Here is an 18707-nt window from a genome sequence, read left to right on the forward strand (position 1 = left end):
TTTGATTTGTGAATATTCTGTTGAGGAGTTCTGCCCTGAGGATTCTGAGAGGGACCTTAGAAAAATCTAAAAATCTAAAGTTCTTACCACTACCTCCAAGATACTCCTCTCCAATACCAACTTCTTCACTTACAAAGGATACTGGTTGTAGCTTTTTAACATCTTTCCCCACCCAAAGGGGAAGCAGAGAAGGGCTCTTTTTAGACCTGTGGAAAACAATCAATGATAAATTGCATGGTGGAACCAGAACCCACACCCATGCAGCCTGAGCCTGAGCCTCAGACCTGGGTCACACAGCTGCCTGTCTCCTAGGAGGGTCTGCTAAGGGCCCAGGACCAGGAAGTCAGGGGTGCAGGATGAATCTGGATGAGGCCAATGAGGAGACAGACTGCAGACCAAACTTCACCCTCCCTGATGCCTTGTTTGTGTATATATGAAGTGGGGAAAGGGGCAGAAGCAGTCAGTCCTATCACCCAGCTGTGGGTTCAGCAACCTGGCAATGGTCTGGCTCCCCTCTATGTAACCCCGATATGCTCTTTCCTTGGCCCCAGGGACCCCTGAAAGAACTGGTGGTTCAAAGTCTCTTTCTGCTTTACAGCTATGCTATTTTGTGCAGCATACCTAAGGGCAGCAGAGTTACTGGAGTCCTCAATCAGGCCTCTTCTAGTGTCACTCCTTCCATGGGGACTCCTTCCCATATCCCAGATCAGACCCGACCCTGGTGGTTATGGAAGCCTCAAGGGCTCCAGGATCCCTAGCCCTGGCCTGATGCTACCCTAGGGGTCTCTCAAAGGCCTCCTTCCACAGCTCCCTATGTTTTTGCCAGCCTTCGCCCTAACAGTGCACCTGCTCCCACAGCCTCAGTGCTCACCTCTGCCAGGAAGAGGCCCAGACCAGACTCGTTCCCAGCTGCAACCTCCCCTCTTTCCTTGTGCCAGGGCAGTCCTACCCACCCTGCCTCACTGTTTCCCTTTCTGAAATCCACCTGCAGAGTCTCCTGACACCATCTTTAAAGTGACTCTTGGCCTTGGCCTTAGCCAAGCCACAGCACCTCCTTTTTGGACCCTGCCCTGCCATGCCATAGAACAGCTGCTCCACCGTCTCTCCTCCCTGCTCCCTCACTGCCTGTCAAGTCAAAACAATCTTCTTCTGAGCTATACATTCAAACTTTCTACAGCATGGTCAGCCCAGCAAATCCCAGCTCTGTTACTCACAAGGTATGTGACCTCAGGCAGCTCTCTGGGCCATGTCTTCCTCATCTGTAAAATGTACTTCAAAGGCTATTGAGAGGTTTTAAAGGCAGTGAGGCAGTAGGTATCCAGCACTTCATAGACTTTGGGTCTGATCCCCACTATGCCCAAGCCCTAAGGAATCCTACCCTGGCTAAACAGGCTCCTGTGCAGCCAGCAGCTCTCCCAGGCTTCCTATGTGTTGTGGCATGACGTGGGCAGGAGAGGGCCTGAGGCTGAGCAAAGTGACTGCAGGGGAGGCAGCCATGAACTTATCCCAGGTTTCTGTGGGCCTCAGTTTCCCCTCAGCTCAGTGAAGCTGAGATTTCTACAAGAAAAGCCAGGATGGGGAGATTTCTACATAGAGGCTGGGAGGGGTTGCTTGAGCAGCAGGAGTGAGCCTCTGGTGCACTGGGAAGGGCTGAAAAACAAACGCACCAGAATCCAAATCAGGAAAGCTCAGAGCAGTGGTTGCCGTGGCAACCTGCAGCAGGCTCCCAGCCTGGCGCTCAGCCTCTCTAGGGTGGGGGCCAAGACTTGTCAGGCTCGGCTGCCCCTGCCTTCACCAGCTCTGTGCAGCTCAGCAGGGACACAGGAGAGGGGCAAGGGCACAAAGAGGCACCTCCGCCCCATCAGGTGGGCCCTGCAGGCCTGGGCTCCCACTACCAGCTTTAGGGAGATGACTCCTCTCCCACTCCTTGCCCAGAGCAAGGCCTATTCCCTGCGTGTGGAGATGCCCTCAGGCTTCCTCCAGTGGTCTCAAAGCAACCATGTGGGCACAGGGTAGAGGGGGCAGTGAGGTGATTCCCCAGAGCTCCCATCATAGCTGGGTAAGGGAGGGGACAAGCACGAGGTCCAGGCACTGGTGTAGTGCTTTATGTACATTTTCTCTCATTCCCCTTTGGCAGATCAGAAAAGAGGTTCAGGGAAGTTAAGTGACTTCCCAAAGTCACAGAGCCGCTGGGTGGTAAAGAGCTGGCTCCAAGCTGGGGTTTTCCAACTCCTGGACCCAGACCCTTCCCACAGGGCCTGTTACTGGATGCCCTGGACAGACTATCCAGCACGTCATCAGGGGACCCAACAATCACCACGGGGTTGTGCACAGTCTGCACACACAGAGGAAACAGACAATGGCCTTCATGCCTCCGTTTTAATGGCCAAACCAGCACTGCCCAGATGATGCCCATACCCCAGTAGGGAAGTCCTCCCTCCTGCCTGGTATCTCCTCACAAGCCCACCCAAGCTGGTGCCCTTTAGCCTTACTAGCAGCATCCCAGTCCAGTCCAAGTGTCAGCCTCATCTCAGCTCCTTCAGCAAGCTGTTGATAGAGCCCAGGAGTTCCCGGAAGTAGCCCTCATCCTCGCCGTCTTGGAGCTCCAGGGCAGCCAGTGCCTGGTACTCAGCCTGCAGGCTGACCAGCGTCCTGCTGAGCTGGGGGTCCTGACAGTAGCGGTCCCGACAGGTGGCCAGGAGGGCAACCAGCGTCTGCAGCACCTTTTCTCGGGCATCGTGCTCTGGCAGTGCCAGGAGGTGGGCAGTGATCTCGCACCAGCCCTGTTCCCGAAGGCCTGGCAGAAGGTGCACCTGGCGATACTGCTGAAGCTTCTCTGGGGACGTCTCCTGGGTCAGCTCAGCCTCCTCCTCAGCAAACATCTGCCATCCGCACGGCCAGGTGGCAGGGGTATGGGAGGGGTAAAGAACACACAGATAGCAGTTAGCTCTGCCCTTCAGACTTGAAGGCACGTGGCCGACCCATGAATCGGCACCCTCTTCTTCCATCCCCTTCATGGGAGAAATCAACTGGATTCATGGCTTCACATGTGCTCCCCAACCCATCCAAATGTCCACCCAACTGTCCATCCATCCACTCATCAAAAACAACTGTGCAATGTGCCAGGTGCTGGAAAAACCAAGATGGAGACCTAGTCCCTGTCCTCAAGGAGCTCAGGATCTAGCAGGAGAATAAAAACGAACTGAACAATTCCTACATAGCAGGATGCATTTAGTCCAGCAGGGTAGGGTGGAGGCAGACAGTCTGCATTCAAATTCCTGTTCCACCACGGACAGCTGAATGACCTCTGGCTGGCACTTAGCCTGCCTGTGACCCAACGTCATCACCTCTTACATAGAAGTGATGTGACCCCTTCAGGACTGTTGGGAGGACTCAGTGAGACAGTGAACATGCAGCCAGTCAGTGCCCAGCACCAAGAGCACACCAACAGTGTGAGCTTTGCCATCAAGTATTAACTATACCTTCTGCACCTCAACAAATGTTAGCTGTGCCAGCAGCATCAGAATCATCACCACCGTACTGATCCACTCCCTCAGGGGAGTTAGGACACAGGGGACAACGGAGGATGGCATTTCCCTGAGTCTTGAGGGGCGTGTGGGAGTTGTCCAAGAAGACAGGGGTGGAGGGTCCACACACAGAGGCAGGTTGTGACAACAGGCCTGGGCCCGCCTCATGTTTGAAGAGTGGCAGGTTGTTCTGGTGGATGAGGCATGAGGGTCAGGCTGGGGCCCAGTGTCCCTCCAAAGAGGGTGGCCACTACGCTGAGGGCCTGGGGAGCTGAGGAAAGTTTGGGCAGGAAGTCACATGCATAGCATATGTCTGTTAAGTGCAGAATCCCAGCCCCAGCAGCCTACAGTGGGTACCAATCCTGCCAGGCTCTAGAGGCAGGAAAGGAAACACCTGAAACCTGATAAGTTACCAGCTTATTTCAAATGTTGGATGAAGGCTATGTAGAGATGGAGGGTTGGAAGTGGTTAGAGATGTCCCCCATTGATTGTACTAAATATATCTGCAAGAAGAAAGGAATCACTGCTCTAACTCCAGCAGGGGAAGAGGATGGGGAAGACAAGAGGGAAGCCCAGGAAAAGACTGGGGACCACAGTGGACCACCTGCTGGTACTGGAGCCCATGGAGCTGGGAGAGGAAGCAGGGGAGGGGAGGGGTTCATCATCCTGGGACAGAAAAGGCTGAGAAGGATCTGGTAGTCCTTCCCTAACCTACTCCCAAGTCCTGCCTGCTCCACCTCCAAAACACATCCCAATCCTCACTGCACTTCTGCAGTCCGCTGCCTCCGCTCCCAGCCTACTTCTTCCAGTCTCCCAACTGCAGACAGTGCGACCCAGCCCCAAACCCTTCACAACTTGGCATTTTTGATGACAAATAATGACTCCTTTCCCTGGGACTTCAAGGCTCTGCAGGATCTGCACCTCCCCACATACGTCCTCACTCTGGCACCATTCACATAAACTCACCCCCAGGGCCTACGCAGGTGCAGCTCCCACTCTGAGGCACACTGTCACCCAATACCAACTCCACAGTCAAACTGACTCACCCCTCAGATCTTAGCACCTCCCCTGACTCCCCAGAGAGGTCATAATCATAAGCCGCCATAGCCTACATGTTCTAGGAGATTCTCTGATAAATGTCTGCCCAAAAACACCAGGAGGGAAGGGACCATGGACTTGGCACAACATCAGGCAGGGCAGACACCCAGTCAACACTTGTGGAAGGAACCAGTGGGCAGGTCACCCCTGTGGCCATTCAGCTCCACGGAGGCATAAGAGGATGTGGGCTCATGAGCACAGGCAAGTGTCCCATCTCTGCAGGAGCCCAGATGTCAGGACACAGTCTCTCAGTAGAGGCCCTGTCAAGAGCCAACAGACAGAGGAAGAAATGCCTGGGGTCCGGCAGACTGCAGAAGGGATATGCCTGTGAGCCAAGGACCCCAACAATCTGAGAGGTAGATCCACATTCTATGGGCATTCCAAAGTTCAGCTGCTACCTCCTCACACCAGTGATGCCCTCAAGGCCCATGGTATCCCCTTTGGCAACCTGATACACCTCTACTTTCAGGCATTTCTGGATCCATCCCTGGGTGGACTAGTTCTTCATTCTTTCTGAGAAACCACAAGGACAGAGATGTCCTGACTGCCTCAAGAATACAGTATGGTTGCCATCTGTCCTCTGGCTGAAAGTCCTCCACCATACTCCTGTAGGAAGATGGCTGTCTCTGTACTGTTTGCAGAGAGACACTAGTTCCTCTGTGATCTTCACAGCACCCCTAAGACTCAAAGGCAGACTCCTGGGGCCAGCTGACTCAGAGCAGCTTTGGTAAGACTGCCAGCAGTAGCTCTCCAGGTATGAGCCACTATACCCCACTATACCAGGGCTTGGGGCAGCAAGGCACCAGAGGAGAGTAATGGGTTTCTCCTGGGAAATGCCAAGCCAATGTACACGTCCTTCCCCAGGCTCGCTGGCCCACTCCCAGGATGTCAACTGTGCCCAGGCCTTATTAATTGGATGTGAGCAGCACATGGTTGCCTGTTCTTCTCAGAAACCAGGTTTCTGCAGCTTGGAGGAGTGGAACAAGGCGGGTGGAGAGAAGGGGGAAGTGAAGAGAGAGAGAGACTAAGAAACAAGACAGGCCAGAGAGACAGAGAGGCAGAGTGAGTGAGTGCACACACACAAAAGCAAATAGCTGAACTGAGAAGCAGTGACAGGCAACCCCGATCCTCAGCCTGAGGCTTGGGGGAGGGGTGTGCAGCGCAGAGAGGGTAGGGACGAAGGGCTGGGCCCCTCTGCCTCCAGCCTTCAGCAGTGGTTGCAGTGGCTGCCCAGCCCTGCTCCATTAATCCACAGTCTGCTGTAGGGAGTGTGGCCCCAGAGAGACAGCTGAGCAAACCCTGCCAATGCTCTCTGCAGCAGCTGAATTAAGAATCAGGCCTGGATGGTTTTACCCTCTTCTTAATTAAGTCACTTCAGGCTCACAAAGACCAAAGTGAGCTGTGTAGCAAGTCTTCTCCCAGGCGGCAAGCCCTGGGGGTCCCTTGGGCCCTTGAGGGCAGCCATTCTGAGTGTCTGCCCAGAGCCAAAGCTCCCAGAGGAGGCACCTCCAGGTTTCTAGAATCTTAAGATTCAGCATCATTCCAGCCTCTGCCTCCTCAGTCTCCTGGCTGCTCTGACGGCTTCCAGGCACAGCCACTCCATCCCACCTGTACCTTGGCACCCCAACCCTATGCTTCAGCCAAGTGACCCTTCATTCTACGAAGGGCTGATCTTGGCTATTTCTGGCCTTCAGTCATGATGACCCCTTATCAAACTGACCCATGTGCGTGCATACTTGACCCTGCTCACTGCCAGCACTCTCTTCTCCCCTCCTGCTCATCAGCCCTCAGGTTTTAGCTCAGTAGTCACTTCCCAAAGGACATCTGACCTGACGTCTCAGAAATTCTGGGCTCCACAGCATCCCAGTCTGCCCATCTCAGGGCTGGCATGTTTGCTCAAGAGTACTCAGCTATGAGGGTGGAGGGATGGACTGAAGAGATGGGGGACGGGAAGGATCAAATGGCCAGAAGCAAACATAAAGCAAAGTTCAGGGAGGCAGGGCAGGCCTAGGCACTCACCTTCTCAGTGACCAGGTCATAGAGCAAGGTAACCACGCGCACGGCCAGCACCTCCATGCCTTTCTCCTGGACCAGACTTCTCAAAACGTGCAGGCCCCCCAGCTTCAGGAACTGCTGCTGGGCATACGGGAAGTGTCGTAGTAGGGAGCACAGTGCAAACAGGACCTGGGGAGGCAGAGATCCAGAAGGGTGAGGGGCCATACAGATCTGGCCCTCCCCCAAGGCCAGGAAAAGGCAGCCAGAGGCGCCCCAATTTCCCCAGTCCAGCCCCCATTCTTCCTGGCCCCACCTACCACCCTCAGGTATAGCTATACCCCAGGACCCAGGTCTGTGAGAGTGAGGGGAGACATCAGACACCTCCAACATTACCCAGTGGACAAACAGAGGCCCAGGGCAGGAAGCCAGAGTGTTGGAGCTGAGACTGCACCATGGGTTGAACCCAGGCCTCCAGATGCTTCAGCATGCTGTAGTGCTGCTTTAGGGGATGGAGACATCTGCCCTACGCCACCTAGAAGATGACCAGTCAAGCCCCCAAGAATGATGTGCACAGCCTGGAAAGGAACCCTTGCCTTTAGGGTCCACAGAGGTGCCGGGGTCTGGGTAGGAAAAAGGGAAGAGAAACGTACCTTCTTCTTTGCAGTGAGGGGCTGCTCCGTGGCCAGGATGACCAGCAACTTCTGCAGGGCTCCCCCCTCAATGGCCTCCACTTGGACCTTTGGGTTGCTGGGGGGAAACACACAGGAAAGTATGACTTCGCACCTACTTGGGGGCACATGCCTGTGACCAACCCAGGTTAGGCAGGGGTCTGGTCCCCTTGGGGTATGGAGCTCCTCGAGCACAGGGCCAGGGACCCCTTCCTCTCTCTCTGCCATCCTGGGTGGCGCACAAAGACATCACAGAGTAAACGCTTGTGGGAGGAAGGCAGGAAGAAAGAACAAGATCCAGGGAGCCTCTGAATCCCTGAGTAGATCCTAAAACAGGACCAACCCAGCTGCCTTCCTGCTGGACTCTCCACTCCAAGACAATAGCTACTGTGATTGTCCCTGTGTCTCAGAGCTCAGCACAGAGCCTGCCATGTCGTAGGGCCCTGGACAATAGGGAATGTGCAAATAAACACACGTGTACAACCATGACTGTACCAACCAACAACGAGCAACATGGAAACACTCAAAACCCAGAGCTGCCTCTGGAACTCCATTCCCGATTCTGGGCTGGAGAAAGCTCAGGAGCTTCAGTCGAACATTTCAGGCACAGCTGTCCTGGATGAAAGGATGGGGGCCTGGAGGGTGAGACCTTCTCTAGGGCTGAGCACCAAATGGTGGACATGGTGATATGATCTTACTTTCTAAGATCAAATTGGTCATCAATTAAGGAGCAAGTGCCAAGCACAGGGACCCGTATAGTTAGGCCCTCGAGAAAGGTCAAGATTCTCTCAGCAGTAGCTTATGAGGCCTCAGAAAAGAAAGTTGGTGGGAATGTAAAAAGCCTGAGACCAGCAGCAAGGGGAGGGGCCAGGCCAGAGGTCAGATGGTGGCTGTCACGTGCACCCAGACAGCAAGCACACAAAGGGCACCATGTCTCTACCTGCCTCTGGCTGCCCTATCTCAGCACAACCACCAAAAAGCACCCTGGGAGACCCCAGAAGGACCTGTTCCTCCTACCCCTGAACCCTGGGGGGCCTCACAGTATCCTGGAGAGTGAGGCAGAGTACAGACAAAACAGAGAGAGTTGACTCTTGGCTGGAAACCCAGGAAAGGGGAAGCAGGTAATCAGCAGTGCACACTGCTGCTCACAAGAGAGGGCCTGGCCCACAGCACAGCAGGCACTCCCTAAGAGCTGACCGGTTGGTATGGAAATGGGGCCCAAGTGAGTCCTCAGTGGTCCACCCTCTCCTACCAGGCATCAGCTTCAAGGTTCAAAGCAGACTTAGACACAGATCCAGTTTTCCTACTGTAAAATGGGAGGCACCTGTGTCTCTCTGCATCCTCTCTGCAGAAAGGACGTGCAGGGTGTGTGCCAGCCTGTCCTACTGCAATTCCACTTGTGTCTGAGGAGCAGCCTGGAGATGGGCTGGGGTCCCTGGGGAAGCAGGCTGACAGCTCCTCTCTAGAACAGGCAGGTGGGCGCTGATGTAGGGGGCCTGGGAGCTGAGCCTCTGCCCTGTCCCCCGTTCCCACAACTAGAGAAAGGCAGCTGCTCCATCAAAGCGTGAGCTAATTAGGGCTGTCTCTGCCATCATGTGCCTGAGGAACACTCACCCGCAACAGGCAGGGTCTAGGAAAAGAAGATGAGCACGCTGAGAAATTCACACAAACGTCAAATGCTGCCTCCCAAGGAAGGGGGACTGCGAGGCCCAGCATCGTATCAGCCTCAGGGAGCAGCATCGGGGAGCCCATCCCCAGAGGCCCTCAGAACAGCAGACACGCCCTCCAAAGACAGCACCTGAAGCTTCGTCCTTGTCTACAGATCTGCTGAGAACAAGACCCAGAGATGAGAATCACCTGACCAGCCCCAGAAGACAAGATCAGACAGGAATCGAGGGGCCTCCAAGGAGACCCAGCCTGAGCAGTTCTAGAGCAGAGCAGCAGCCCTGTCACCAAAATGAGGCAGTGCTGGGGGAGGGGCGAGACATATGCAAAGACTAGGACTTTGCCCACCCAGGTCTCACCTGGTAGGGGAGAGAAGACTCAAATCCCTAAAGAAATCAAAGTACAGACAAGAAACTACCTGGGGCAAAAGGGGAGGACACACACTGTGTAGGCAAGGATCCTTCAGAGAAAGAATAAGTCAATGAGAATAAACAAAAGATTCCAAAAGCCAAGAAGAGAAAAGGCTTCTCTGGTACTTGTGTCACAGGAGACCTGATGTGGGTTAGAGAGGGCCAGATAGCACTCTGCCCCAGCAGGGATCTAGAGGCACTGCCAGGCAGTCCTCAGAGAAGCCCCACATGTAGGACAGATCCTTGGGGACACTAAGCATGTTCTCTGCCATGCAACAACACTGAACAAGCCAGGCTCCACATGTATGAGAGACACCACACCATCATATTCCACTTAGAGGTTTCAGAGTGAATGAATGAATAACTATGTTACTTTAGGCCAGATCAGGTGACTCTGAACCTAAGGTCTGTGGGGGTTCAGAGAAAGAATAGGAAAGTCTGGTCTGGAAGAGCCAGGAGGGCTGCCTGGGAGAGGAGAGACTGCAGGAGGCTGGGATTAACAGGTGAGGAAGACAGCATGTGCTCAGGGAACAGCAGGAGCGTGTACAGAAAGGCTAGGAGATCATTCAGTGGAAGGCGGCCCTGAAGAGTCATGGAAAATGGGGCTGAGAAGTGCAGATGACACCTGACACCAGGGCAGGTCAGGAGGTCTGCTGGCAGGGACTGAGGAGGGGTGACACAGGACCCAGATCCTGCCCAGCAAGCGGAAACTGCTCCTGTTTCTCCTCCCTCAGTCCATAAAACAAGTGCATGCAGCGCACACAGACACCAGGGGAGACCCAGGAAGACAGCCTTCCTCAGGACAGTGACCCCAAGAAGGGTAGGAGATGAGCGGGGGGGACACTCTGAGCCAGGCATAGCCCACCACTCCCAGGTCAGGCTGGCGCTGCTATGTGATGTGTATCTATTATCTGCCCAGGATCCCTTCTTCCTCACCTGGCAGACACCCTTCTCCTCTGCTGCCTCTACCACTCCTTGTGGTCCTGATGGGGTGGGTCCCAATCCCACAGAACACAAGGGAGGGCCCGTGGCCCAATGCTGCCTCATCATAGCTCCCCATCACCATGGCCTCAGTAGTCACCCAGGACTGGGCAATCAGAGCCCTCAGTCTTTTACACTGGAGTCAAGACAGACAGAAGTTCTCTTTTCCATAAGGTAGGCTGCTATAAGCCAGCAGCACCTACAGCCATGCTGTAGCCAGGTCCCGGATATCCCATCCTCACCCATCCCACCCTACCCCCAAGGAAAGAAGCCCATTTAGAGTAGGAGAGAATAGCTCTAACACAAGAGAAGTAAACCAGAGAGAGAAAGATAAAGCCAGGTGTCTTCTGCCACTTGCCAAAATCATTTTCATAAGGCAGTAAATCTACCTTTTCACCTGTAGTAGAGCCCTGAAGGACCTGGGTAAGTAGAGCAGGACCATGGGCCAAAAGTGGTCGAGTGGTTGAATGTGGCCAAGTGCGACATCAGTAGCCCTGGGCTTATACCCTAAGCAACCTTTCCTCCTAACCAGCTAGAGTGAGAGCACCCACGTAACTCTGAGCCTTACCTGAGCCTTCAGGGCTTCACTAGCTCCAGGGACCCTCAGAGGTTCCACACAATACCCTTCTGAAAACAGCCTTTTAGTGATGCCCAGTCAAGTGGCTGAGAAAATGCAGGAGGAGGAGAGTGGGAAAGACCTGGCTAGCACTTCCAGATGGCACTGAGTCCATCCAGGCAGGGACAGAAGAGAAGGGAATTTACTGAGCAACCTGTCCTGGAGGGCATAATCTCTTTCTCCCCAGGCAGCTCAGTCTTGGGCTTTGAATGCTCAGTGCCGCATGCTTTGGGGGAGGAAATGCCCAAAACAGCTCAGAGCAATAGGGGATGTGCAAGGACCAGGGTCTGGAGCACTTACGGTGAGAATCCTGTCAACTATGGCCGATGACCTTGGGCAAGTCCCTTCACTTCAGTTTCCTCACTAGGAGGCAGAGCTGAAACTACCTTGTGTTAAAGATAGAATAGCTAATGAATGCCAAAATGCCAGCCAATGCATTGTGATTGAAAGATTCTAATTACAGTGGGTTTGCTACACCAAGAGCCCAGACCATATTCAGCCCAGATGCCCCAGGCACATGTACGCTGGCCTCATCCACCTCCTAGACTACAGACACAGGAACAGAGTGCAGCCCAAGCCTGGGGATGGGGGTGGGGCTTTCTTGCTGGGTGGCAGGTGGGTGCCCTGACAATTGGGGATTTGAGTGAGTTAAAAGAGCAGAGGCCTGGCATCAGTGGCGCTGGTGTGCTCAAAGTCAACAGAAGGGTATTAAGGACGCAGCTAGTCTCCAATGAGATAAATGAGAATAAACCTTGTTCAGGGCTAAGCCAGTTGGACTGAATAAATACCATTAGCACTTGGATTACTGGGATGTTCACAATCAGCAGGCGAGTCAGCTGTCTGTGTGCAGAGGGACGGCAGCAGCTGCTACTCTGTAAATCTTGGAGGCGGGGGCAGGCGGGGGCACTGCAGAAATGGAAGTGATTGCATTTGCAGAAACCAAATACTCTGGGTCAGGGTGACCGACGTGGGCAATATGCCAAGGGTGAGAGGTCATATTTTAGCTAACCAAGCTGAGCAAGTGCCTAGGGGGCAGTGAGGAAGTGGTGGAGGAGCTGATCTCAGGGTGCACAGCCAAGCCTGGCCAGGAGGTTCATGAGACTGCTGCCCACTTCAGACTCAGGAGCTGCCTTCCTCCTTCCCTGGCACTCAGGACTGGCTACATAATGTTTATGGAAATGTGGGGTCCTTGTCCAAACTACTAGGAATTTCAAGATGGTGAGGGCAGAGCATTAACTTGAGCACAGGCCCTTTTCAGTGAGGGTCCTCTGCGATGTACGGGTCCATGAAGCAGGCACTGCTGGCACCAGGGGAGGGGCAGAGAAAGAGGAAATGCACAGAAATCCTGCTCACGCATGAATTACAACAAGGGCTGAAAAGGGAGTTTGGATCAGTGGAAAAGGAGAAAAACTAGAAAAGGCAGAGCTTCAGGATGGAAAATAAGGATTAGGTTGACTGGTTTGATGGGTGCTGAGGAAATACTAAGGTGAAACCCCTGGCGCAGAGCCTGTGTCACCCAGAGTCCCAGTCCAAACCTAGACTTCAGGCACCTAGACTTCAGGTAAACTGCTGAACACGCTGGGGTATGTTCTCTATCATGAGTCCTTACAATATTTCTAAGCAGGAAAATTATTATTTCTTTCCATTCTCTTAATAACAGAGGGAAAAACCTGCCCTTGCTCTGAAACACTCCCTGAGAAGATACTGTGCAGGGGGAAAAGGGGCACACCTCAAGGATCAGGCTTAATCATCTGTGATCCTGCCTGATGATGTGTGTGCTCACCTTCTTGCCCAGAGAGAAAGATTCCTTCTCTGATGGCCTCACCTTGTCTGGGCCCTCTTGTGTGGCCTTGATCACCAGTGAAACACAAGGGTTTGTAGGATGTGTACTCCTGAACCAGGTAGATTCATTAGGGATCTACCCTGCCACCTAGGGATTAATGGGGTTAAGGAATCAATTAATGAATCAAGACATGGATAGTTACCAACTTAAACAGAAACAGAATAGGATCACCAAAAAAATAAACGCTGCGTACAACTCTTCCACATGAAAGTGAAGTCCCCAGGAGAAACAAAACATCAAGCCTGTAACGAGCCTTGTACCACCTAAGTGTGGTGGGAACCACACTGGGCCCTCAGAAGCTCCACATGGACACTCAGAAGGAGTATCACTGGACCCATTCAAATACGGTCCCCAACCAGATGCCAGTCACATAAGCAAATATGGGGCGCCCACAGTTCACAATGATAATGCTCACAACAGTATCTCTAGGACCTTTTCCAGACAGACAGACAGACAGACACACACACACACACGATGTGATAATCTGCCCACCTCTGGAGAGAGAAAGAGGAAGAGGCACTGAAGAATCTACTTGACATCTGGCAGCTCTTAAACATAGCTCTGCAGCACAGTCACATGGGGGCATTTCTCCCCTTAAATCATTTCATACTGGGCACTTAAAAATTTAAAGAAAACTACACAGAAAAAAAAAGTAAAGAAAAGTCACACAAAAAAGGACTTCCATAAAGAGTTACCAACGTTAGAATTTTACTACATTTGCTTTTTCATTTTTTCTCTATATATTTACACTTTCCTTTCCTGGAACATTTGAAAGTAAGTTGCAGATCTGATGCCCTTTCACCCCTAAATGTATCTAGTGTGTATTTCCTAAGATCATAATAACCACAGTACAATTATCAAAATCAGGAAATTAACATTGATACATGATGTGGAGATACTCAGATTTTTGCCAACTGTCCCAGTAGTATCCTTTTTAGAAAAATAATTTTGATCCAAGGGCCAATCAGGACTTATGATGAATTTAGGAACATGTCTCTAAAATCTCCTTTAATCTTGACATGTCTTTCCTTAGCCTTTCTTTGTCTTTCACGACATTGACAGTTTTGAAGAGCACAGGCCAGTTGTAGAATGTCCCTCAGCCGAAATTTTTCTGACATTTTTCCCTGATTAGATTGAAGTAGTGAATGTTGCCATAAGTGCCACAAAAGCTATGTTGTAACTTTCTCAGTGAATCGTATCAGGAGGCACGTGATGTCACTGAGGCTCACAAATGGTTGTGTTCACTTTACTTGATCATGGTGGTATCTGCCAGATTTCTCCACTTATAAAGACACTCTTTGTCTCTTTGAAACTAATAAATATTTTGTAGGGAGACACTTTGAGATATGAAGACAGCCTGGTCCTCATCAAATTTACACCCAATAGTTTTGGCATTCATCAATAATTCTTAATTAAAATAATTAATACAATGATGTCTGTTAAATGATGATATTCAAACTCCATCACTGTTTCTATCTATATTTATTGGCACTCTACCTGAAAAAGAGGTTTTCCTTCTTTCTCACTCATTCATTCATTCATTTATATCAGGATGAATTCTTATTTAATCAATGGGTTATAATCCATTTCTATCATTATTTAAATTATACCCGATTTAATCCGAAAACAGCCTTTTCATACTGCCTTCTGTATCTTTTTGACACATTTCCATCATTCTGTGAGGACATTCTTACTTTTTGGCACGAGATATTCTTGCACAAGATAATAGTACTTTTCCTGCACCTGCTGTCGAATCAGCCATTTCTCCAAGGGGCACTTCGGGCACTTTCTGAAAATTCTAACAGAGTCTAACCCTCACCCTACACATACTGAATCACAATTTCAGAAGACAGGGCTCAAAAACCTGATTTTCATAAATGTCTCATATGAGCCTTACCAGTAGGCCTGGCATTGATGTGAGCACCATCATTTGGGACAACTAGACCCAATGCCCAACTTTTATCCAGTACAGCACCTCTGATAACTGGCTGCCCAGCTGAAGATTACAGCAGGAGGGAGCTCACCATCAAATATGGCAGCCTTATGCTAGTTTTAAGTTCTTCCCATTGCTAGAAAAATGTCTTCCCTTACTGAGCCAAAATCTGCTTTCGGTTGCAAGTCTGCCCTCTCTAAGTAGAGCGGGTCACCTGAACCTACCCTGACAAATAAGCCCTTCTGAACCTTAGGAGCAGCCAACTGCCCAGAGAAATCTCCCCTCTCACAAACCTACTGTGATGGGATCCTGCAGTCATTCTTCATGTGACTTGAAATCCTTTGCTGTCCTGACAATGCTCTATGAAACTCTTCTCCAAGTACCCACACCTTACCCACAGGGCTCCATCTTGGCCAATCAACCCTTCAGAGTCCAGTGGGCCCAGCCACTCTGCACCAGGGTCATCTGCTCCTAATGCCTGAGGCACACCTAGGTTTTTGGCAGTAGTGTCAGAAAACTGACTTACACTGGGCCTGCCTAGGGTCAAATGCCTGGAGGCTGTTCACATGATCCTCTGATGAGCCAAGGATCCCCCAATATGGCCCTGAATACAGGTACAGAAGGAAAAAAGCAAGTTAAAAATGGTATGGGTGGCTTGACACCTTGTATCTGCTTTTGGGTGGTAAGATTTATTTTTTTAAACAACGAATATGGGTTATTTATAAAACTAAAAATTTACTAACAACAAAATTTTAATATCATTTTAGAATATGAAAATGAATATATGTATAATCATGCATGACTGAAGCATTGTGCTGTACACCAAAAATTGACACAACATTGTAAACTGACTATAACTCAATTTAAAAAAAAAATGTCGCTTTGCTACCTGGGCCCTTCATCCTAGCCTGTTACTATTCTTTTGCACCCTCATTCTGTCATGTATCCAGCATGTTGGTTATCCCTTCCTAGTCTATGTCATCACTCTCATGTCCTCACATAAGAACCTGAATGCAGGCTGGACAGGACAGAGTCTGACATGAGCTCTTTGGCACATCACTACGTGAAGGCTCTGTTGACACTTAACCATTTATAAACAAACATTATTAAGTCTGATTGTTCAAGTAGCTACAAATCCACATATCTTTATCATCTATTTCTCTACCTGATCTATTAGATCATCATGAGATTCTGACAAGTGCTTTTGAAATGCAGATTCTCTCTGTGTCTGTAACATTGGTCTAATCTCCCAGGTCGACAAATCTTTCTGAAAAAAGAAATTAGAATTGGGAAGGAGCATGAGAGTTCTAGGGTGCTGGCAAAAGTTCTATTTCTTGACTCAGGTGGTAGTTACATGAGTGTGTTCACTTTTAAAAAGCCATCAAGTATTCTGTAGAAAGAAGGGCAAGAGGGAGGAAGGGATTAAGCTTTAAGCTAGTCTATTTTCATGGAACCCACACTAGCTCCCAAAGATCAATTCTTATCTTTAGAAATGTTCATCAATAAAGCCTCAAAAACTTGGCCTGTTAATCTGAAAACCATAATAGTTACTATCCCGTCTCCTTGCTCCTTTCTCAATGATGCTTCAAGAGTCACACAAATATAGGTCTCATGATAATGTCCTTAGGTTTTCATTTGATTTTTCAGACCCTAACTAATTTGAAGAAGCTGTTAGCTCTTTCCTCCTTCCTCACACTCTTGGGCTCATATTCTTCTTAATCATGTTTGTTCTACTCTTTCTCTCAGGAAGGCCATTCTCCCTTAAAGGTTAGAGGCAAAACAGAAAGAGAAGAGAGGACGGTGACGCCCTTTCTGTCATCTGCCACACTGAATCATCTGACTGAAGCAGGTGGCCCAACGCCTTCCCTGCCATTCCTCTGACTCTGAACATTAACTACCCAGGCAGGTCCCCTGTTCTTAGCATCCCAGGTCCCACCCACCTGGTACTCCTGACAGTGTTCTCAGAGGAATACACCCTTACTCTCTATTTGTTCTTAGTTATAGGCTCCTTTATCATCTCTTAGACAAAAGCTCAACTCTAACTGCTCCCCATGTGGCCATGCTGGTCTGTTTAGGTGTCTCGTCTCTGACTCTTGCAGTTATCACTTGTGACAGTATTTAGCACATTTCATTGTTCAGACTATAAGTCATCATTCCTTTCAAAGCTCTCCCCCAAATATTACATCCTTTTTCCTGGACCTTCTACAATCTGCTTATCCCCAAACTCTGCATTTCCCTTGGCTTCTCCAAACATGGTCACTTTCTATTAAGGTTCCCAACACTTTCACTTTACCAAACAAATCCTTCTTGATGCTCAGAATTTAATTTCAGTGAGGCCCGTTTCTCTATTCTTCTGAGAGATAAAACTGTCAGAAAAGTGAGTTAAGAATTGAAGCAAGTCAATAATACTAGAGTCTTGGTTTTTGCAGAAAGAGATTTTCAGCTGCTCAGATACGTAAAGACCTATAGCACCACATCAACTTGCTTCTGCACCAAGTTTTATAATCTCAGTTCAAAAAGCCTCTTTTACAGTGAGGGTAGATAGCTGACATCTTATCCCAGGGTTAATATGTTTGTTTTTCGGTGGGTTAAGAGCCAGTGATCTGGAACTCCGTTTTACCAAAGAGCCCTAACTCGGTAAGCAAACTACTGAGTAAGAACTGATCTGGAGTCAGAGAGACCTGAGTTCAAGTCCTAGTTCCAGCATTTTCAAGCTGTGTGCCTGTGGCATGTTACTTAATTTCTTTGGACCTCAGTTTCTTCATCTGTAAAATGAGGATTAATAATAATAATATTTATCTCACGAGATTGTTGTGGGGATAAAAAGAAAAACATAAAAAGATTAGCACACTTCCTGGCAAATACCAAGCATTCCAATAATAGTTGTTATATCAAAATATATTATACTATTTAATGAGAATTACTATTTTTACTTTTCTGCCAAGAAAGGCAGAGTGCCTGGGTTTTCAGGCTTTTCAAAAGTGGGAAGGTCTACCTGTGGGAGAGGACAAAGAAGAATGTACCATCTCCCACTCAGCAGCCCTAGGTTCTCATTCTCAGCTCCTCTGGCTAGACTGACAAAGTCAGTACAGGAAGAATGCATAGGGGAGAAATATAATTAACAAGCTAGAGGGCGAGACAGGGAGGAAGGATCAAAGAAGCTAATTAGAACTGGCTAAAGGGAGACCACAGGGTGGGGAACATGGAAGATAGGGCTAAAGAGAAATTATCTGTGGCCTATAATTATTCAATAAATGTCTCCTAGTAATTGTCTCAGGCAGTTTGAGGGAAGCAAGGTAGGATCAACAAGATTAAGCAGAAGAAAATGTAGGCTAAAACATATGGGAGAGTTTTCACAGTGAGATTTACCAGGTTTATTAGAGAACACAGAGAGGGTGTCAGTTTAGGTCATCTATACCAGTTGGTGGTGTAACTATCCCCTTGTGTGCTGAAGGCTGAGGGAGAGCAGGCTGGTCCAGCAAGGTAAGAGGGCTCCAGGAAATCACCTGGCCAATCCTTTTCCAAGCTACAGGCAATATACCTTCTCAACAGGCCCTGTGTGTCTCAGGAAGGAATCTCCTTACTCCCCTCAGACCTTGCTCTCTGGGGTTCTAAGTGTGCTGGGATATCACTCACCTTTCCTTCCAATCTCCTCAATCAGAACCAGTGGCATCAAGCGGGGCCTGTTTTGCTTTAGCCACACAACTGCAGAAATGTTCATGAATGAGCCATCTCTTAATAGCAAAAGAAAAGGCAACGATCGTGGGATGGTCTATAGCTGAAAATGACAACACTGAAATGCTTCATTTACAGGATTTGGAAGTCATATAGACTACAAATCTCTCTGCTGTGCAACATACATAACAAGTCCCCAAAATATCCTTTGTTTGCCAAGGTTCTGCTCAGATATTTAAGGTTTCTGACAGTTTAAATATGGTGAAAATACGGTGAACCATCCAAATATTTTGCAT

At 49.7% G+C, this 18707-nt stretch overlaps 1 protein-coding gene across 3 annotated transcripts in view; it reads right to left on the reverse strand.

Moving 5' to 3' along the window:
- Nucleotides 1–2360: 2360 nt before the first annotated feature.
- The window catches only part of SIL1 (SIL1 nucleotide exchange factor), a 210386-nt gene continuing 194039 nt past the window's right edge, over nt 2361–18707 (reverse strand). For all 3 annotated transcript variants that reach the window (XM_010971698.3, XM_010971699.3, XM_045507929.2), the window contains exons 8-10: nt 7271–7367; nt 6645–6809; nt 2361–2882 (exon numbers count right to left, since the gene is read on the reverse strand). In XM_010971698.3, the coding sequence (XP_010970000.1) occupies nt 2526–2882; nt 6645–6809; nt 7271–7367 (619 nt within the window). In that variant the 3' untranslated portion in view covers nt 2361–2525. The remainder of the gene's footprint in view (nt 2883–6644; nt 6810–7270; nt 7368–18707) is intronic.

The sequence above is a fragment of the Camelus bactrianus genome, chromosome 3 (assembly GCF_048773025.1).
Source record: "Camelus bactrianus isolate YW-2024 breed Bactrian camel chromosome 3, ASM4877302v1, whole genome shotgun sequence".
NCBI lineage: Eukaryota > Metazoa > Chordata > Mammalia > Artiodactyla > Camelidae > Camelus > Camelus bactrianus.